Genomic DNA, 20,100 nt, shown 5'->3' on the forward strand with positions numbered 1-20,100 from the left:
AAAGGGCACCACCCCACTCCACCTCCACCCAGGGGAAATGAGATTCAGCTCCAGTGTCGGGATAAACCTGGGGTAGCGAGAGCTGCACACACTCCACGTCCACCCCCCAGCCTTGACCTGGGGTATGAACATGACAGAAAACCTCCCTGGTCACTGCCTGGTTCCCTACCCTTAGCTTCTCCCATCACAAGAGCAGTGATTTCATTTCCGGACAAGAGCAGTGACCTCACTACCTGACAATGGAGCCCAACAGAACGTGGAACCCTGGTAGCCAGGCAGCCACGTTCTAAAACAGCCCCTACCCTGCTCATTTGATAGCGACATTCCCACCAAGGCACGTTCTGCTGTTTGTCGCAGTCCCACTGCCGTGATAGGCAAAGAGCCAGCCAGGACAGCTTCTTCCACCGCTGCTGCTGCTGCTGGCTCCACACTCAGCCCTGACGCTTCTGGCCGTTTTCACGGGGAACCCGAGGTAACCCAGGGAGGCCCAGGGCGGTTTTCTTAGAGTCAGGCCACCACTCTCATCCCCCTCACCAGCCCCGTGTCCCTTGGGGCACCGGCCCTGTGGGGCTGCGGGACTCTGGGACTCAGGGGAGTCCCGCAGACCCATGGGGCGCCGGCTTTGATGCAGCATCCCCGAGGGAGCCATCACAGACTCCGACAGGAGGGAGGAGGGAGCCAGATACCCAACCCAGGACTTGGCAAATAGTGATATTAAAATATTTCTTCTAATTAATTCCCTTTCAATGTGCATGAATTCATGTACTGGGCCACTTAGTAAGTATATAAGTTTGTTGGTTTATCTTTTATCTACCCAACCCCACATCGAGGTATGTCAGTCTGTTCCATCCCTCCCTGCTTTGGGTCTTATTTTGTTAGTCAATTCATTTTGTTCATTAGATTCCACAAATAAGTGAGATGATGTGATATTTGTCTTTCTCAGTTTGGCTTATTTCACTGATCATATTTTCCAGGTCCATCTATGCTGTCTCAAAGGGTAAGAAAGAGATCCCTCTTTTTTACAGCTGCATAGTATTGCATTATGTAAATGTTCTACAGTTTGTTTTTTTTAATCCATTCATTTACTGATGAGTACTTGGGCTGTTTCCAAATCTTAACTATTGTAAATAACACTGCTATGAACATAAGGGTGCATATATTCTAATTGGTGTTCTGGAGTTTTTAGGATATATTCTCAGAATTGGGATCACTGGGTCAAATGGAATACGTAGTATTTTAAAAAAATCGTCTCTATTTTTAAAATTTTATTATCTTTACAATATTTTTATTGATTTTAAAAAGGAAGGGAGGATAGATAGAAACATTGATTAGCTGCCTCTTGCATGCCCCCTACTGAGGATCGAGCCCACAACCTGGGTATGTGCCCTAACAGGGAATTGAACCAGGACCTCTTGGTTCATGGGTTAATACTCAACCACTGAGCCACACTGACCAGGTGCTTTATATACTATTTTTAAAGTTATCTTTGATCTTTCTATGCTTTACTTTACTGTAAGATGTGGTGGAAGATAACCATATACTAATAGTTGATGAGGTAAAGTATCCTTATGATTTCTGACAGGGAGGGGAAGTATATAAACAGATTAAAGATGTAAGAGACATAATCTCAAGTATTCTATTTATACCCTAACTTAGATATGCTTGTAAAAAATTCCTAAGAAAACTTTGGTAATTTAACACTAGATATTTAATAATACATTATTTTGTAAGGTGTGATGAGTATATGGTGCTTATGTTAAATTTAGATGACTTTCTATGTCTGAGATTTGCTTCAAAATAGAGAGGTGGATAAGAACTTGATGAAATAAGATTGCTTATATATGGATAGTTTTGGAAGTTGGGTGATAAATGCAGGATCATTATGATTCTTCTGTACTTGTCTGAAAATTTTCTTACAGTAAAAATTTAATAGAAATTATTTTGACTTGAAATACATTTTTTTTCAATAGGACATGATTTATCTTTCTATTGTTGAATGTATTGCATATGTCTCCTTTCCCCCCCATTGACCTCTCGCCAGCCGCTCCCACTTCCCAGCATATACCCTCACCCCACTACTGTCTGTGTCCACTGGTTATGCTTATATGCATGCATACAAGTCCTTTGGTTGATTTCTAACCCCTCATTTCTCCCTCCCCTGCCTTCTCTCTGAGGTTTGATTGTCTGTTCGATGTTTCTATAATAAATACAGTCTTAATCATTGAATAGTCTATCTACTATAATTCATCTGTGGTAATTTCTGGGCAGAAGCTGGGAAGTTAACTCCAAACCTTAGCAAATCGAGGTTCAGGGTCTCCGTGATTATTTGCCTTTGAAAAATTAGCTACAAATGATATAAAGATAATATTACTTTCTTTTGTGAGTAGTAAATAATGTAAGTTCCTAACATATTCTACCTTTTATATAAAATTTGCTTATATATACATTAACCCAATTTAAAATTAATGTACATGTAATACCTCAAAATTTAACATTAGTACATATTCTAATAGAACAGAAATGTGACCAAATAGTAGGTTTCTGAGAGCATATTTCAGACCAGAAAATATAAGTGTTGGAACTAGAACAGGTTTGATACTGTAAGTCATTTCTAACTACACAGAAAAGATGCAGAATGTAAAGTTTACTTTTTGTTTATTGATTTATTTTGCAGGAATCATTGACTTTCCGAATATGTATTGTTTGGAGGTACAATGCATGCATAGCCTTTTAAATTGCCTTTGTACAATTTCACTTCAAAATAATTTGATTCACAGCATACACAGAAATCTAAGAGTCATGGTATTTACAAGATTTAATACGTTCTTGCTGTTTTAATAAAGAAATGGATAAATTCTTTTATAGTAGGAAAACATGGACATTGGATATCATTAAGAATTCAGAATTGTTCAGTCTCAAAGTAACTTTTCATGGCTTTAAAAATTAAAATTGAGCCATTCTATTAATTTCGGAATGCCCATGCCATGCAAAATCTAATTTTAAATATCTGGGGTTGCACATGATATAGGAAAAAATGCATTTCTGGTGAATGTGAAAACGTCATCAGAATTAAATTTTACAGTAAGAAAACACTGTTAATTCTCTCAGAAAGATTCAGTAGTGGTGCAACACAGTGCCTAATTTAGTGATTTTTTTAAAGTAACATTTCAGTGATCATTTTTCCTTCTCTACAGATATACAGACACACACTGTAACATGAACTCATTCAAAGTCTGAACAATGACTACAGTATTAAAATAAATCAGTTTTAACTATAAAGGGACATCTTCACATTCCAGGATACATTGTTGATATTTTCAAAGAACAATCTTCCTATACCTTATATTCTTTGTTTATACCATCAGACATTACAATTATCTCTTAAAATACTACATAAAACTTGAGTTGCCACAGAAAGCTGGGTATGAACCTTAGGTAACTGGGACAAAGCAATGACAAAATTTTAGGGAATAATTAAAATACTAAAATTGAGACCAGCTCCTTAAAAATTATTAAACTGCTCATCACACATCCCATTTCTTTCAGGGAAATAAACAAATTAGCAACACTTCCCCCACCATCGTTAGTCTGCTCTAAAAACTACTTTTACAATGCATTTATTTCTTTAAAACCCTGCCTCTACCCTCTCCCAAACAAGGTCATTATCAATTTGAAACATTTTTACAATGCTTATTAGAAAGTTTCTGGGTCCTCTATAAACTTTTAGGACTTACTCCAAAATTTAGGGGGCCATGCACTTTAACAAAATGGTAAATGTGCTCTCCAAAAAGCCAGTTTTTAAAACAGTGAAATATTTGAAATGTGTCTGGCCTGGTTGGCGTTACATGGTGGCTAGAGCGTCAGCTCCGAGAGGGTGTCTGCATGAGGCAATCATTCATGTATATGTATCTGTCACATGGATGGTTCCTTCCCCCCATCCTCTGTCTCTCCCTCCCTCCCTTTCACTCTCTTTGAAAAAAAATTCAATGGAAAAAATATCCTCAGATGAGGATTAACAAAAATAATAAAATATGTCATTATGTCTGTGTTAAGAAAAAAAGTTTTTAATAGAAACAAGAAGTGTACCAATTGATCCAAAGAGTGTAGGCACCCATCAGCAGGCAGGCAACATCCAATTTGTATCCTACCATTTATATGCCAATTGTCTGTATATATCAATCTAACTAGGAGATCCTTTACCTTGAAAGTTGACTGAATTCTTATTCAAATTGGTCACAGACAAGAAGTAATGGATATATGGGACACAGTTGAATGTATCAGATTTTTCAGTATCCAATGATTTTGCTTATTTTAAAAACTGAATACAGCCTATGTTGGTGTATGAAACTTATGCACAATCAGAAATGAACACATACAAAACACTTCCTTAAAATCAATCTGATGTGTCATACCCCACCCTCTATACCTATCAAATAGACTGGTTTCTCATTTTCCCTGGCAGGTGAAAACAATGATTGACTAGATATATCACCAAAGGATGGGAACCATGCATCTACTGTATGACAGCAGCTTAGTAACCTGGATGTATGTTCATGCAATAGTTTTAAAGTCATCTACATGGTTTTAATAAAGCATCAAACTGTTTTCATACATGCTACTTTCATTCTCAACTGCAAACTGCCAAGTTAGCTGCTGCCACTTGAGCATATCACTAAGAATATTGGTAAACCTTTAGCTAGAACACCAAGCAGCATATAGATTTCCCCCTAAATTGTTACTAAATACCAAGTGGGGTCCACTATCACTAAAGAGATAATGAAACCATACAAAGGCAAAGATGATGGAATATTACAGAATAGGACTGATAGACTGTTATTGGAGACTGACAGATACATGTTACAAAAGCCTTTAAAGCAGCCATGGGCAAACTACGGCCCGCGGGCCGGATCTCGGCCCGCGGAGCCGAAAGAGCGGAGGGTTCTCTTGCTCTCCCCTCCGCTCCTTCACCAGCAGCAGTGTTAACATGGCAACGTCGGGAAACATGGCCGCAGCTCCTTCTTCTGAGTCCAGTTTAAGAACCCATTGTGGCCCTCGAGTCAAAAAGTTTGCCCACCCCTGCTTTAAAGGATGCTGTTTTCAGGTCAATGCTTTTAAGTCCATCTGCTTTCTCACCATTGTTTTCACAGTTTTGCCACAGTTGTTGTATGAGAGATGTTTTATCAGTGTTATTACATAGCCATACTTCGTAGAGTGTGAAAGTATGATTTTGATGGAAAACTATGATGATGTGTTATGCCTTTGGTTTCATTATGGTATTAAGTGCAGCTTTTTTTTTCCAGGTCTGCCAGAGATTAATGCCAAATTAGAATGCAATGACAGCTTGAAGCGTGTGTGTGTGTGTGTGTGTGTGTGTGTGTGTGTGTGTGTGTAAGGTGGATATTTCTAAATTTATAACCCCAGGAAAAATCCTTAAGGATTAGAAAAAATTTCACTTTTATTGCTGTTTATATTTACCCAAATAAGGGGAAGATTCCAAAATCCAATTCTCAACGATGGTAGAATCCTTAATTGAATGTCTTATTACAATTTTTCCAGTGGTGCATTCTAGGCAATCACATGATTTTACATCTCTTCAATTGTGCACACCCTAAAGTTCTAGTTTCAGACTAAGGAGTGCTTCAGTATCACTTGAACTACTTGGAGCAAACTCAGTGTTATTTCTGAATATAGTATGTTAAATTTGAAAAGTTCTTAGCTTCAAAGTCCTTTTCATTCACCTTATTCTTAATCATATTTTTTTGACTACCCTTCTCTTCCTCCCCAACTTTATATTAGCCCACTGTAATTTCCCTCTCTGGTTTATGAATGTATGTGCAAAAAAATATTTATTGAACTAAAATTAATTTTTTTCAGCTAAGTTAGGATTATGGCACAAAGTATTATCTGTGCTGTAAACATCATGAATCCCTCACAAAACTGAAAGGAGGAGGCAGAAAAGGCCCTATGTACTGCAAATGTATCTTGTAGAACCACAGCTGAGATCAAGGTTTCTAAATGGATTTTGGAATGGATTTACAATGGGCATACATTCATTGTGCAACTGATAAAGCACAGTTTTACGAGAAGGTCATTCATAAAATCATACTTCGTAAGGACTCGTTTGTTATTTTTAAAACCAATGACCTAATAAAAGCATGCAGTAACTTCAAAAATATATCTATTATGTGGTGTAATTAGGTCTTGGTTACCAGTGTTGATATAGCTTGATGAATCATTGCACAAGCAATGATTATACTTTTGACAAAGGGCACAATATGCCTAATTCCTGACTACTGCAAATCACATTTTAAAACATCCTGTTTGTGTGTTGGAAATTACCCCTGAAAAAAGCAGCAATTACAAATACCCTATTATTTTGCCCCCCACCCCCGCCCATCATATTCTAAGTGCTTTTCCCTGTCCTCTTCAGGAGGAAGCAATGAGAAAAAGCATGGGGAAGGGGGGGGCGCTTTGTTTTTCAGAGAGCTGTGACCAGGTAAGTCTGCTATGGGGATTCACAGTTTGTCTGCATAAACTGTAATATGTCACACTATGATTCTAAGTTCTAGTTTATAAAATAAGGGCCACTCAGCAGTAACTTCAACAACTGGATCCCACAGAAGAGCTCTTGACTTCTCTGTGTACATTCTTTCAGGAGAGAATCCTTTCCCAGTTTCAAGTATCCCTTTCTGTCTCTCACTCTGTAATGAGTTAAGAAGGGAAAAAACCTTCCCCATTTTTTCTGTAGTGAGCACAGGCAGCTACAGTGCATTCCTCCGCCCCCTATGGAATCTGAAATGAAAAGGCTGGACAGATGAAGATCCCCGCAGTTTCCTTTTCTTCTAATGGGCGCTCAGCTTCACAGTCAACCTGGTGCAGACTCTTCTGAACTCAGGTGTATCGGGGCATCTCACACTGCTCACAGCGATTTAGTGCTGGGTGGTTCAGAAACGTACAGCTGTCACAATTCCATGGGGCCCCTTCATAGTCTTCATCTCGGGGCTGTGTCTGAGGATTGTGCTTGGAGCCAGGTAGATGCTCTGAGGGAAGTTAGAATGGAAAGAGAGAAAAGAGATTGATTTTTTTCCCCCCAAGTATCCAAACTGAAATAAAAAACAAACAAAAACAACAAGTCTAGCATAGATTACCTTCCAAGCTTATTATCCATAGATAGTGGTTAACAAGCTCATTATCCACAGACAGTAGTTATTCCAGCCAAATGAAAAAATGAGATGTTATATAGCATGTTAAAAATAATTCTATGACCAGCCAGTATGGCTCAGTGGTTGAGCGTCGACCCATGAACCAGAAGATTGTGGTTCGATTCAGGTCAGGGCACATGCCTGGGTTGCTGGCTTGATCTCTAGCCAATCAATGATTTTCTCTCATCATTGATGTTTTTACCTCTCCCTTCCTACAAAATCAATAAAAAAGATATTTAAAAAATTAATTCTGCTTCCTCCTGCCATCTTCAGTCCTGTGTGTCACCCCCTCATACTAGCCACACTACATTAAACATCTGATTAAATGTGCAACTTCTTTTAGACCATCAGTTTCACAATATGCATGTGTTTAGTAATGATGGTTCATAAATGGCAGTAAGAGTTCATAACAAAGTTTCCCCCAGAATGGTAAAAAGAGAAAGATAAAGCCCCTACAGTTACTTTTTCATAAGCTAAATTCATTTAATATAAACAATTATCTTTTTATTCTCAGACTAGAGGCCCCATGCATGAATTCGTGCACCAGGGGGGTCCCTCGGCCTGGCCTGCAGGATCGGGCTGAAACTGGCTCTCCGACATCCCCCAAGGCAGCGGTTCTCAATCTGTGGGTCACGACCCCTTTGGGGGTCGAACGACCCTTTCATAGGGGTCGCCTAAGACCATCGGAAAACACATATATAATTACATATTTTTTGGGATTAATCACTATGCTTTTAATTATGTTCAATTGGAACAATGAAAATACATCCTGCATATCAGATATTTACATTATGATTCATAACAGTAGCAAAACTACAGTTATGAAGTAGTAACAAAAATAATTTTATGGTTGGGCGTCACCACAATATGAGGAACTGTATTAAAGGGTCGTGGCATTAGGAGGGTTGAGAACCACTGCCCCAAGGGGTCCCAGGCCACATTGTGAGAGGGCGCAGGCCAGGCTGAAGGACCCCACTGGTGCACAATTAGGGCCATGGAGGTATGCGGGAGGTTGGCCAGGCAGGGAGGGACCCGTGAGGGCTCCAGGGCATGTCTGGCCCATCTCGCTCAGTCCCAATCAGCCGGACCCCAGCAGCAAGCTAACCTACCAGTCGGAGCATCTGCCCCCTGGTGGTCAATGCACGTCAGAGCAAGCGGCTGAGCAGCCTTAGCATATCATTAGCATATTAGGCTTTTATTATATAGGATTCTTTCCTACCTATTAGTTTTTTTTTAAATGTCTATGTGTAGGCAATATAAAATGCTGGCAACTTTATGTTAGTCCTTGGGATTTTATTTTAAAAAACCTTTAAACTAAGTCTTGGCTGGGTAGTTCAGTTAGAATGTGGACCTGATACACCAAGGTTGTGGGTTCAACCCCTGGTCAGGGCACATACAAGAAACAACCAATGAATGAATACATGGGTGAAACAACAAATTGTTGTTTCTCTCTCTTAAAAAGATAAAAACAAAACAAAAAGAACCTTGAAACTTAACTTATACTCTTCCTAAGTCCTCATTCTCTCTGGCCTTGTGCTCAAAAGGCTTCTAGAGTTAATTTGTAAATCCTGCCTTTTAGGAACAGTCCCTTCTGAAAATGGGGTCAATAACTAGAGGCTAAAGATCTCTGGATGGAATTCACTCTGGAATCTGGAGCAAGGAGAGTAGGCTGTGAAAATGCACCATAAAACACTGGAAAATCCTGTCTGTGAACTGGAGATGACGTTATAATCTAAGGTAAGCAGCCTTCCTAAGCAGGTAAAAGAAACTGAGACCTGGTAAAGTTTTAATTAATTACCATTCTGGGTTAAGTTTATCTTCTCTTGAAAGTGAATGAGATGACTGTGGTTTACCAATTTGTCTTTAATGACAAATGGCTGGTGTGAACATTTCCCTAGCTCTAGAGATAAAGAAAATTGGGTGTTAGACCCCTGAATCTTATTGCAAGCTTAAGGCTCAGGCTCAATCAGGAGGTGATCTTAGCCTTACAATAGAATCATTGGGTTCTCTAACCTATTCCTGAGACTATAAAAAGATGGGCTTGCCCTAGCACGTTTGGCTCAGTGGATAGAGCGTCAGCCCATGGACTCAGGGTTGTGGGTTCGATTCCAGTCAAGGGCACATACCTTGGTTGCAGGCTCGATGCCTGGCCCTGGTTGGGGTGCATGCGGAGGCAACCAATCGCTGTATCTCTCTCTGAAATAACTTTTCAACAAATATATTTAAAAGGCACCTAATTTATAAGTTTTTTTGATCCTCACCCAAGGAGTGAGGATATTTTTTCCATTGATTTTAGAGAGTGGAAGTGAGCAGGGGAGAGGGGAGAGAGAGAGAGAGAGAGAGAAAGAGAGAGAGAGAGAGAGAGAGAGAGAGAGGGAGAGAGAGAGAGAGAGAGAGAGAGAAACATCAATGTGAGAGAGACATATCCATTGGTTATCTCCCTGTGGGGATCCCACCTGCAACCCCAGGTACATGCCCTTGACCAGGAATTGAACCTGTGACCCCCTGGTGCACAGAATTGATGCTCTAACTATGGAGACATGCTGGCCAGGGCTAAAAGGCACCTAATTTAGAATTATTGTTGGTCCTAAAAAAGATACTGCTAAAAAAAAAAGACACTGCTCATTTCATCATAAGGAAGTAGTGTTGAAATAGAAGCATCTAAAACACAAAATACATTTTAGATGTCTACTTTCATATGACTTACAGAAACGTACAGCTTTTTATGGAACAGTTTACAAGTTAAGATAGTTCAGACTTCATGGAAAATAAAAACTAATATGAATGTTTACATATAATAAAACGGAAATAAATAGATGTTTCCTTTAATAGGATAAATTTCCACAAAATGACCATCCTCATAAATATCACATCAATTTAATACTGTTTATATTACATAATTAGCATACAGAAGATAAAAATGCTCAAAAGGATGCAAATAAAATTTTCAAAAATTCTAAATATTTTCTACAGTTTCAAAGATAGCTGATATTTTTCCAAAATGGGAAATATGCCAATGATAAAGAAAGACAAGCTTATTTCTTTTAACTATATGAAGTATAATACAGTTTTATGCTTGGTTTGTTCTTAGGTTGGGATCTTTCCATCTAGTTAATATAATATCAAGTAGAATACTTGTACAAATCCAACATGTACAATATTTTTAGAAACCTTATTTTCACTGAATCACAGGATATAGTTCAAGAAGCATTATAAATGCTCAGTGAGAAGTTATAAAGTCCAGAGCTTTCAGGTTACATTTACTTGGCATTGCTTTCATTTAAAAAAAAATCTTTATTATTGAGAATATTACAAATATCACCTCCCCCACACATTGCCCTCCTCCACTCAGTTTCTGCCCTGCCCCAGGCCTTCACCACCCTATTGTCTGTGTCCACAGGTTATACATATATGCATACAAATTCTTTGGTTAATCTCTTCCTGTCCCCTCCCCCCTTCCCTCTGAGATTCCTCAGTCTGTTCTGTTTCCATGCCTCTGGTTTTATTAATCAGTTTATTTTGTTCATTAGATTCCTTGTTCATTTGATTTTTTTACATTATTGGTAGATATGTATTTAATGCCATTTTATTCATATTTTTATCTTTTTTCTTCTTCCTCTTCATCTTCTTTCTCTTCTTAAAGAATACCTTCAACATTTCATGTAGTACTGGTTTGGAGTTGATGAACTCTTAGCTTTTTCTTGTCTGTGAAGCTCTCTATATGACCTTCAATTCTAAATGATAGCTTTGCTGGGTAAAGTAATTTTGGTTGTAAGTCCTTGCTATTCATCACTTTGAATATTTCTTGCCACTCCCTTCTGGCCTGCATAGTTTCTGTTGAGAATCAGCTGACAGTGGTATGGGTACTCCCTTGGAGGTAACTGTTTTTCTCTTGCTGCTTTTAAGATTCTCTCTTTGTCTTTAACCCTTGACAATTTAATTATGATGTGTCTTGGTGTGGGTCCTCTTTGGGTTCCTCTTGTTTGGGACTCTGTGCTTCCTGCACTTGTAAGTCTATTTCTTTCACCAGGTGGGGGTAATTTTCTGCCATTATTTCTTCAAATAGGTTTTCAATATCTTGCTTTTTCTCTTCTCCTTCTGTCACCCCCATAATGAGAATGTTGGTATGCTTCAAGTTGTCCCAGAGACTCCTTACAGTATCTTCATATTTCTGGGTGTTTTTTTTTCTTTTTCCTCTTCTGTTTGGGTGTTTTTTGCTTCCTCATATTCCAAAGGGTTGATTTGATTCTTGGAATACTCTACTCCTGAGTCCCTGTAAATTATTCTTTATTTCAGTTAATGTATGCTTAATTTCTGACTGGTCCTTTTTCATGTCTTTGAAATTCTCAATAATATCCTTGAAAATCTCACTAAGACCCTGAAGCTCTCATTAAGATCCTTGAGCATCCTAATAACCATTGTTTTAAACTTTGTATCTAGTAGTTTGTTTGCTTCCATTTCATTGGGTTATTTTCTGGAGATTTCTTCTGTTCCTTCATTTGTGACATGTTTCTTTGTCTCCACCTTCTGTCTTCTTCCCTGCGTTTGTTTCTATGTATTAGGTGGAGCACCTATGTCTCCTGGAATTGGTAAAGTGGCCTTGTGTAGTAGGTGTCCTATAGGGCCCAGTGGCTCAGCCTTCCCAGTCACCTGAGCTGGGCACTCTAGGTGAGCCCCTGTGTGGGTTTGTGCATAGTCTTGTTTTAGTTGAGCCTTGGTTGCTATTGGAGTCACTGAGAAGAATTGACCTCTAGGCCAATTGGCTGTGAGGACCAGCTGCAACTACAGTGGGAGAACTACTGAGCAGGAGACACTCCTATGAAGCAGGACTTGTTTCACTGGGGCTTTGGTGCTCACTGAGTCTTCCCTTGAGTGTGTTGCTTATGGATTTGTAGAATTGTAATTTGGCATGGTCTGAAGCTGTCCACCAGGCGCATTGGCTTTGGGGCTTCCTGGGAGTTGCAAGGTCAAACACTGCATGGGGCCACCAAGCAGGAGCTACAGAGAGATCTGCAGATGGCTTCTACTAGTGTTGGGCTTGGAAGTGCTCAGGCAAGGACAAGCTGTGAAGGTACACAGGCTGGTGATAGTGCCGGGTTTTGGCCCTCTTATTGATAGGTATGGGGTACACTGATGCCAGCTGCTGCTTGTTTGAGAAATTTTAGAAAAGTCTGAAACCTGAACCAGTAAAGACCATTCATATGGAAAAGCTGCTGCAAACAGCTTGCGTTGGGCTGCAAATTGGATGGGGTGGGGCCTCAGGGAGTCACCAGGGCTGAGTGAACCATGCTGATAGAAACTCAGATATGGCTGCCAGTCAGCTCTGTGATGGGGAGGTCCCAGCACAGGATCAATGACCCCTGTGAACACCCCCATCTGGAAGGAAGCCACCCCAGAATCCCTGCCCTAATGCCAGACATTCCAGTTCCTCCTCATGTGTCCCTGGATCCCCTAAAGCCACTGCCCCAGGGCTGGAGCCCAGAGGTATTGTCTGAGTAAGTCCATGTGCTGGCCTTTTTAAGAGGGACTGCCTAGGTATCCAGCAGCCTCCGTGTCACTCAGCCACAATCTCTGCTGATTTTTACAGCCTAAAGTATGGGGACTTCTCTTCCTGGCACTGGAACCCTGGGCTGACCATTCTGGTATGGGGCTGGGACCCCTTGCTTCTCACAGGAGACCGCACAGTCTTGATATCACTCCCGATTTAAAACACGCCACATGAGAGTGTCGGACTAGTCTGTTCTGTGCCTCTGCCCCTCCTCCCAGTCTCAATGTGGTTTCTTCTTTACTTCTCTAGTTGTAAGACTTCCATTCAGCCAGATTTCAGGCAGTTCTAAATGATGTTCAGTATTTTAGTTGTAATTTTGATGTGGTTGTGGGAGGCAGCGAGTACTGCTTTTATCTATGCCACCATCTTGAGTCCTTCTCCTTCGCCTTGCTTTCTAGATATAATTATCAGAGCAATCTGTCCAATGCGATAGCCACTTGAAATGTGGCCACTCTGAATTGAGATGCTCTGTAAGTGTAAAATTTACACCAGATTTGGAAGATTTAATATAAAATAAAAAAAATGTCGCCTTGGCTGGTGTGGCTCAGTTGGCTGGAGCATCGTCCTATCCCATGCATTTGAACCCTATTCGGGGCATGTACAGGAGGTAGTCGATTGATATTGCTCTCTCACATTAATGTTTATCTTTCTCCCTTCCCCTTCCTCTCTCTCTAAAATCAATAAAAAACATGTCCTCGGATGAGGATTTAAAAAATAATCTTTAAAAGATGTAAAATATCTCATAATAATTTATACTGATTTCATATTCAAATGATAACACCTTGTATATAGAATAAAAATATACTAATTTTACTGGTTTAGTTTTTAAATGTTTACTAGAATGTTTTAAATTAATGTAGATAGCTAACATTTATATTGGACAGCACCACTTTAGAAACTCAGTAGAGAGAGTAATTTTTTAAAGCAAAAAAAAGTTGGTCTTTACTTATGATAGCTCTACATGGGTTAACACGTGTCTTTGGACATTTTGCACAAATGCTAGACACACAAGTACAAACCACCTGCAGCTGCTGCCTGGGTGTCATGGACATCCGCCTGTACTTTGGAGGTCACACTAATTCTTCGGGCTTTCCTCTCAACTGTGCAAGGGTCTGATGAGTCTGCATGAGACAAAGTGAAGTCACTTAGAAGGGATCAAGCCATTCATTTAGAAGTATTGTTGGGCGCACAAAAATCTCTCACAGGATATGCACAGTTGAGTGCTTACCCCTTCTACTACCTCATGTTACCTTTAATTTCCCTGTGAGGACAAGTGCCATATTTAATACTGCTTTTACAGCCTATACAAAGCAGTGGCTTTTATGACTTTTTCTATCCTCTCCAATTATATGGAGTACATGCCTTCTTTCAACAGTTTCCCACTTGCTGGTTGTTTAGGCTTACAAACTCAGTAATGAAATGTCAAAGTGAAAGCAAAATTTGAGATATTATACTTTAGCAAATCCCTGATTAAGAACTAGTTATTGGAAAATTATGGGTTGAAGATAAACTTCCCATGTAAGGCTAACCAAAGAATCGGTTAAAATAATAACAAACTACAGCATTTTATAATTAAGGAACAAGCAGTTCTGCCCTGGCTGGTGTGGCCAGTGGTTATAGTATCGGCCCTTGAACCAAAGGGTTGTGAGTTTGATTCCCGGTCAAGGGCACATGAGGGAGGAAACCAATCGACGTGTCTCTCCCACATAGATGTTTCTCCCACTCTCTCCTTCCCTTCCCCTTCCTTCCGCCCTTTTACTCTCTCTGAAAAAGCAATGGAAAAAACATCCTCTGGTAAGGATTAACAACCCAAAAAGAAAAATAATAACAGTATTTGAGCCCTGCTTGCATGGCTCAGTGGTTGGGTGCAGACCTATGAACCAGGAGGTTACAGTTCGATTCCCGGTCAGGGCACATGCCTGGGTTGCAGGCTTGATCCCCAGTGTGGGGCATGCAGGAGGCAGCCATTCAATGATTCTCTCTCATCATTGATGTTTCTATCTCCCTCTCCCTTCCTCTTTGAAATAAATACATATATATATTAAATAGAATATATATATAAAATAGCAGTACTTGAAAAATCAGAACCAATTCAGAATAATACTATGTACTGACAATAAATGCTCCTCAGTCATTTCATAAATTCCAAATACCTACATGTTCAAAAGTCCAGGAGATACTTTCCAATAATGGACGTCAGGCATTCCAATTTTGTATTAGAATCCTGCATCTATCAATTTATAGTTTATCAGGAAGTAGTCCTTTGTAATAATTAAAAACAAGAAAGAGCAAACTTCATATTATTTGCCCCTAAGAACCGAAAAAATATCTTGCATTTTCTAATCCATTCTTAGCCCATAGGCAGTTCACCTAGTACAGTGGTCGGCAAACAGTGGCTCGCGAGGCACATGCGGCTCTTTGGCTCCTTGAGTGTGGCTCTTCCACAAAATACCACGTGCAGGCGCGCACGTACAGTGCGATTGAAAGTTCGTGGCCCATGTGCAGAAGTCGATTTTCGGCCTGGGCGAATCTATTTTGAAGAAGTACTGTTGATATTTTGGCTCTGTTGACTAATGAGTTTGCAGACCACTGCCCTAGTACAATCCACTTGGAAATCAGTGCTCCAGAATCCTAAGTGTGTTGCTTAGGCACTAAAGCACTCCATTATCAGCATGAACAAAAGCAGAGTAAATTTCTCCTCAGGCTCCAAAGACTAAGGTCAAGTTCCACTTCTTAGGTTTGTAAAGTACTTAATAGCATCACATGCCTCCTTCTTACTGACTCTTACTTGGCTTATGTATTTTACAGCATTGATCACCTCTCTGGTGCACAGACTGGATCAGAACAAGGTCAGGTGGCCAAGACAACCAGGAACAGCACTCAAATCATGGGACACCAAGGTCAGTGCTCTTACCACTGTGAGTTACCAATGACAGGGTGGGGATAGTGGGGCTTTCTGAATCAGCTGAGGAGCTCATATGCACACTGCACTGTTTTAACTACAAAATCCAGTGCAAATTTCTGTCTCCCTTTCTATCTCTCATTCTCTCTCTTCAGTTATCACACTTATTCAGATAATCAGATAAATGTCTATATTCCACTTGGATTTCTAATATGTAACTATAATAACCCCAATACATTTATTCTAACTAATAAAACAATTCTATATGTTATTTACATTTTACTTGCTTTTTAAATTTAGTGGTAGACAAAATTTTCATCAAACTAGGTAAATTTAGTTTTAGAAAAAAGAGAGACTCTATGTGTTTAAAATAAAACAAATTTGACTTCATAGAGAAAAACCAAATAGCTTTTATAAATCTGTTATGAAAAAGCTTCCTAAAGAATTATAGAATTTAATCAAGTTCTATTTATAAACTTTAATAGAAAAAGGTGAAAAGTTTAAAAACTACAGGATATAGAACAGGATCATTTTATACTCTCACCAACAGTCTCAGGGGGAAAAGGAGACATATGTAATACTTTAAACAATAAAATAAATTATTATATAATTAAAGCTCAATTAGATTTCTAAAGTAGAGATCCATTTACAGTAAAGATGTTACTTTAGAGGGCTTTCTAGTCTACTTTTTATTAAAACTGTATATGTAGAGTACAAGCCACTTGGGATAGGAGTTACGTCTTACCTTTGTAGCATCAAGCAGCTATCTACATAATCCATCTATGTATTTAAGAAAATGACTGTAATTGGAATCCCATTACAACTAACTCTAAGGGACTATCCAATATCAGTTGTAGCAAATTTTGTTAGAATTAAAAGTGCCATGGAAGAGAGCCTTTTTAGTGTGAAGGTACTTGTAGGGAGCTAGATGAAGCTTGATATTAATGGAATATTAATGCAATCCTTGCACAATTCCCAGCTGAAAAGTATACCAAACAGGAACCTCCCACCTCAAATACATGGTGTTGCTCTCAAAGACAGGCCAAATGACATCTGCAAAAATTCTGTCACCACTGGTAGAAAACTCTGAGTATATTGGCTCCTTACCTCTAAGAAATTTTCCTTTTATTTCTTTGTGAATTTTTGAGGTAAAATGTGTACAGTGAAATACAGAAACCTTAAGTGTACCATTTGATGAATTTTAACAAATGCACCTGAATAATCCAAATTCCCACCAAGATTTAGAACACTACCATGAGTTCAGAAAAATCTACCCATATCTTTTCTCAGTTATTCCTCAAACCCAGTTTCCAGAGATAACCACAGTTCTGATTATATATATATATATATATATATATATATATATATATATCCTAAATTCAGCTTTTTCTATCCTGAATTTCATATAAACAGAATTATATACTATATATTCTTTTGTATTTGATTTCTTTCATTCAGCATTATATTGTTGAGATTTATATATCAGTAATTCAGGTTTTTTTTTGCTTAGTATTATTCCATGGCATGATTATATCAGTGTTTATCCATTCACATTTTGATGGATACTTGGGCTATTTCTAGTTTTGGGTTATTGTGAATAAAAATGGTATGAATCTTCAAATCCAAGTCACTGCACCAAAAAGAAAAAGAAAATGGTATGAATCGTCTAAAAAACAAGTCATTTGTAGACACACATTTTAGATTCTTGGATAAATCTTTAGACGTAGAATTGTTGATGGGCTATAGGGCAGGTGAATGGTTTTACAAGAAATAGCCTGTTTTCCAAAATTTGGGATTTTAGCCATTCTGGTGGGTGTAAGGTGGTATCTCAGGATTTTAATTTGTGTCTCCATAATGTCTACTCAGGTTGAGCATTTTCATGCGCTTATTGGAGATATATATCCATCCCAGAGCATGAAATTCATGCAGGGGTACAGTCCCTAGTCCTGGCCTGCAATCAGGGCCGAAACTGGCTCTCCAACATCCCCCGAGGGGTCCTGGATGGTGAGAGGCGCAGGCTAGGCCAAGGGACCCCACTGGTACATGAAGGAGGGACGTGGGAGGTTGGCCAGCCAGGGAGGAACCACGGGAGGGCTCCAGGGTGTGTCCAGCCCGTCTCGCTCAGTCCCGATCTGCTGGACCCCAGCAGCAAGCTAACCTAGCGGTCGGGGCATCTGCCCCCTGGTGGTCAGTGCATGTCATTGCGACTGGTCTATCAGTCGCTTAGGCATTTATATATATAGAAGATTCCTTTGTGAAGTGTCTGCTCAAATGTTTTACCTTCTTTTTTATACTCTTGATACCAATTCTTTATCACATATATGTATTGTGGATATTTTCTTTCTCCTTTACTTTAATATTGTATTTCTGAGCTAAACCCAATGAGGTCATGATGCATTATCTTTTTTATAAATTGTAAATATGTTATGAAGGATTTTTTGCTTTTATGTCCATGAGTGGTATTGATCTATAATTTTGTTTTCTTTAGGGGGTAGGGGGTAGGTAATGTCTTTACTGGGTTTTGGCATCAGGGTTCTGCTGGCTCCATTTCAAAAAGAGGGAAGTTTCCTTTTCCCTGTATTTTCTCAAAGAGTTTGTGTAAGACTGGTATTATCTCTTCCTTCGATGTTTGATAGTCTGGATTTTTCTTTGTGGGAAATTTTTTGATAATAGATTTAATTTCTCATAGACGTAAAGCTATTAATATTTCCTATTTCATCTTGTTTTCAGTTTTGTAGGTTATATTTTCCAAGGAATGTGTCAATTCCATCTAAGGTGTTGCATTTATTGGCATAAAAATGGTCATCACATTCCCTTATTTGTGTTCTCTTTTTTAATAAGTTGACTTTAGAGCTTATTGATTTTTATCTTTGAGAGATCAAACTTTTGGCTTTATCTGTTTTCTATCTCATTGACTATCCTTATTTTTCCTTCTTCTTTTAAGGTGGAATATTAGGTCACTGATTTTAGATCTTCTTGTTTTATACTAGCATTTAAAGCTATAAATGTCCTTCTAAGCACTGCTTTAAGTGTTGTGTAGTAAAGAATTTGACCTTGCCCAAAGAGAAGTCTAGCTTTAGCCCCAGCTCCTGGGATATAACCTCTAAAATCTTGAAGTTTCCCAAGTGATAGAAGTATCTTTGCTATTTATGGTGGGACCTTCAGACCATACCTAAGAGTTTATGCTAATGAGGTGGCTCAAGGTGGACATACTGTCCACCATTTCTTACCAATTTGGTCCTCTGTTGCCAGGTAACAATTTTTCTTTAAAGGTTTTATAAATTTATATTTTTGAGAGAGGAAGGGAGAGGGAGAGGGGGAAACATCTATGTGAGAGTTGATTGGCTACCTCCTGTACATCCCCTACCAGGGATCGAATCCTACAACCTGGGCATGTGCCCTGACCAGGAATTAAACCGGCAATCTTTTTTTTTTTTAAATATTTTTATTGATTCCAGAGAGGAAGGGAGATGGAGAGAAATATAGAAACATCAATGATGAGAGAGAATCATTGATCGGCTGACGCTTGCACACCCCACACTGGGGATCAAACCCCCAACCTGGGCATGCACCCTGGCCGGGAATTGAACTGTGACCTTCTGGTTCATAGATTGATGCTCAACCACTGAGCAACACTGCCTTGGCTGAACCAGCAACCTTTTGGGGCACAGGACAATGCCCAACCAACTGAGCCACAACAGCCAGGGCTCAGGTAACTTTTTAATGTACTCCCTTAAATAAGGGATTCCTCCATGACAACCCTTGAATCAATTAAAGTTTATCTGTTGTATTACCATTAAGTAATGCTTCCTTTGTAGACATTAGCACAAACTCAAGTTATTTAACCATTTGGATAAATATATTATTATTATACCAAATGGTTAAAATGATCAATGATATATAACCCAGTGACTTTCAACTTGAAGCTGTATATAATGTTGCCACAGTGCCATATCTGGTATTGGGCAGTCATCCACTAAGATTCTTCTTTGTGCCATTTTTAGAAATTAGTATGCTATTTAAAATGCAGATGAGATGAAACAGCAATGGCAGTATCTAATCTAATAAAAGAGAAACATGCAAATTGACCACACCTCTGCTATGCCCCAAGCCATGCCCACCAGCCAATCAGAGCGACTATATGCAAATTAACCCAACCAGATGGTGGCTGTCAGCCATGGAGCTGGAGCAAGCAGGAGGCTTGGTTGCCCCGGTGATGGAGGAAGCCAAGGTTCCCACCTGCCCTGGCCTGCTGTGGCCTCCACTCAAGGCAACAAAGTTTCAATTATAGAAGATAAATAAATCCCAGATACCTGCTTCCAGCCAGCCTCCACTGGGAGCTTGGGTGGCTGGGGCTGTGGCCAGCCTGAAAACAGCCATCAGCCCCTCACCCAGGATGGCCACACCCTCATGGGGTGAGGGTCCCTGCCAGGGGCTTGGCCAGCCTG

The 20,100-nt window shown here is 39.4% G+C and overlaps 1 protein-coding gene across 1 annotated transcript in view; it reads right to left on the reverse strand.

The window, feature by feature from the left end:
- Positions 1-5,296: 5,296 nt before the first annotated feature.
- The window catches only part of TAB3 (TGF-beta activated kinase 1 (MAP3K7) binding protein 3), a 68,128-nt gene continuing 53,324 nt past the window's right edge, over positions 5,297-20,100 (reverse strand). The window contains exons 9-10 of the mRNA XM_081115399.1: positions 13,773-13,871; positions 5,297-7,040 (exon numbers count right to left, since the gene is read on the reverse strand). Coding sequence (XP_080971525.1) covers positions 6,892-7,040; positions 13,773-13,871 — 248 coding nt within the window. The 3' untranslated portion in view covers positions 5,297-6,891. The remainder of the gene's footprint in view (positions 7,041-13,772; positions 13,872-20,100) is intronic.

The sequence above is a fragment of the Myotis nattereri genome (genome assembly GCF_964212035.1).
Source record: "Myotis nattereri genome assembly, chromosome: X".
In the NCBI taxonomy this organism is placed as follows: domain Eukaryota; kingdom Metazoa; phylum Chordata; class Mammalia; order Chiroptera; family Vespertilionidae; genus Myotis; species Myotis nattereri.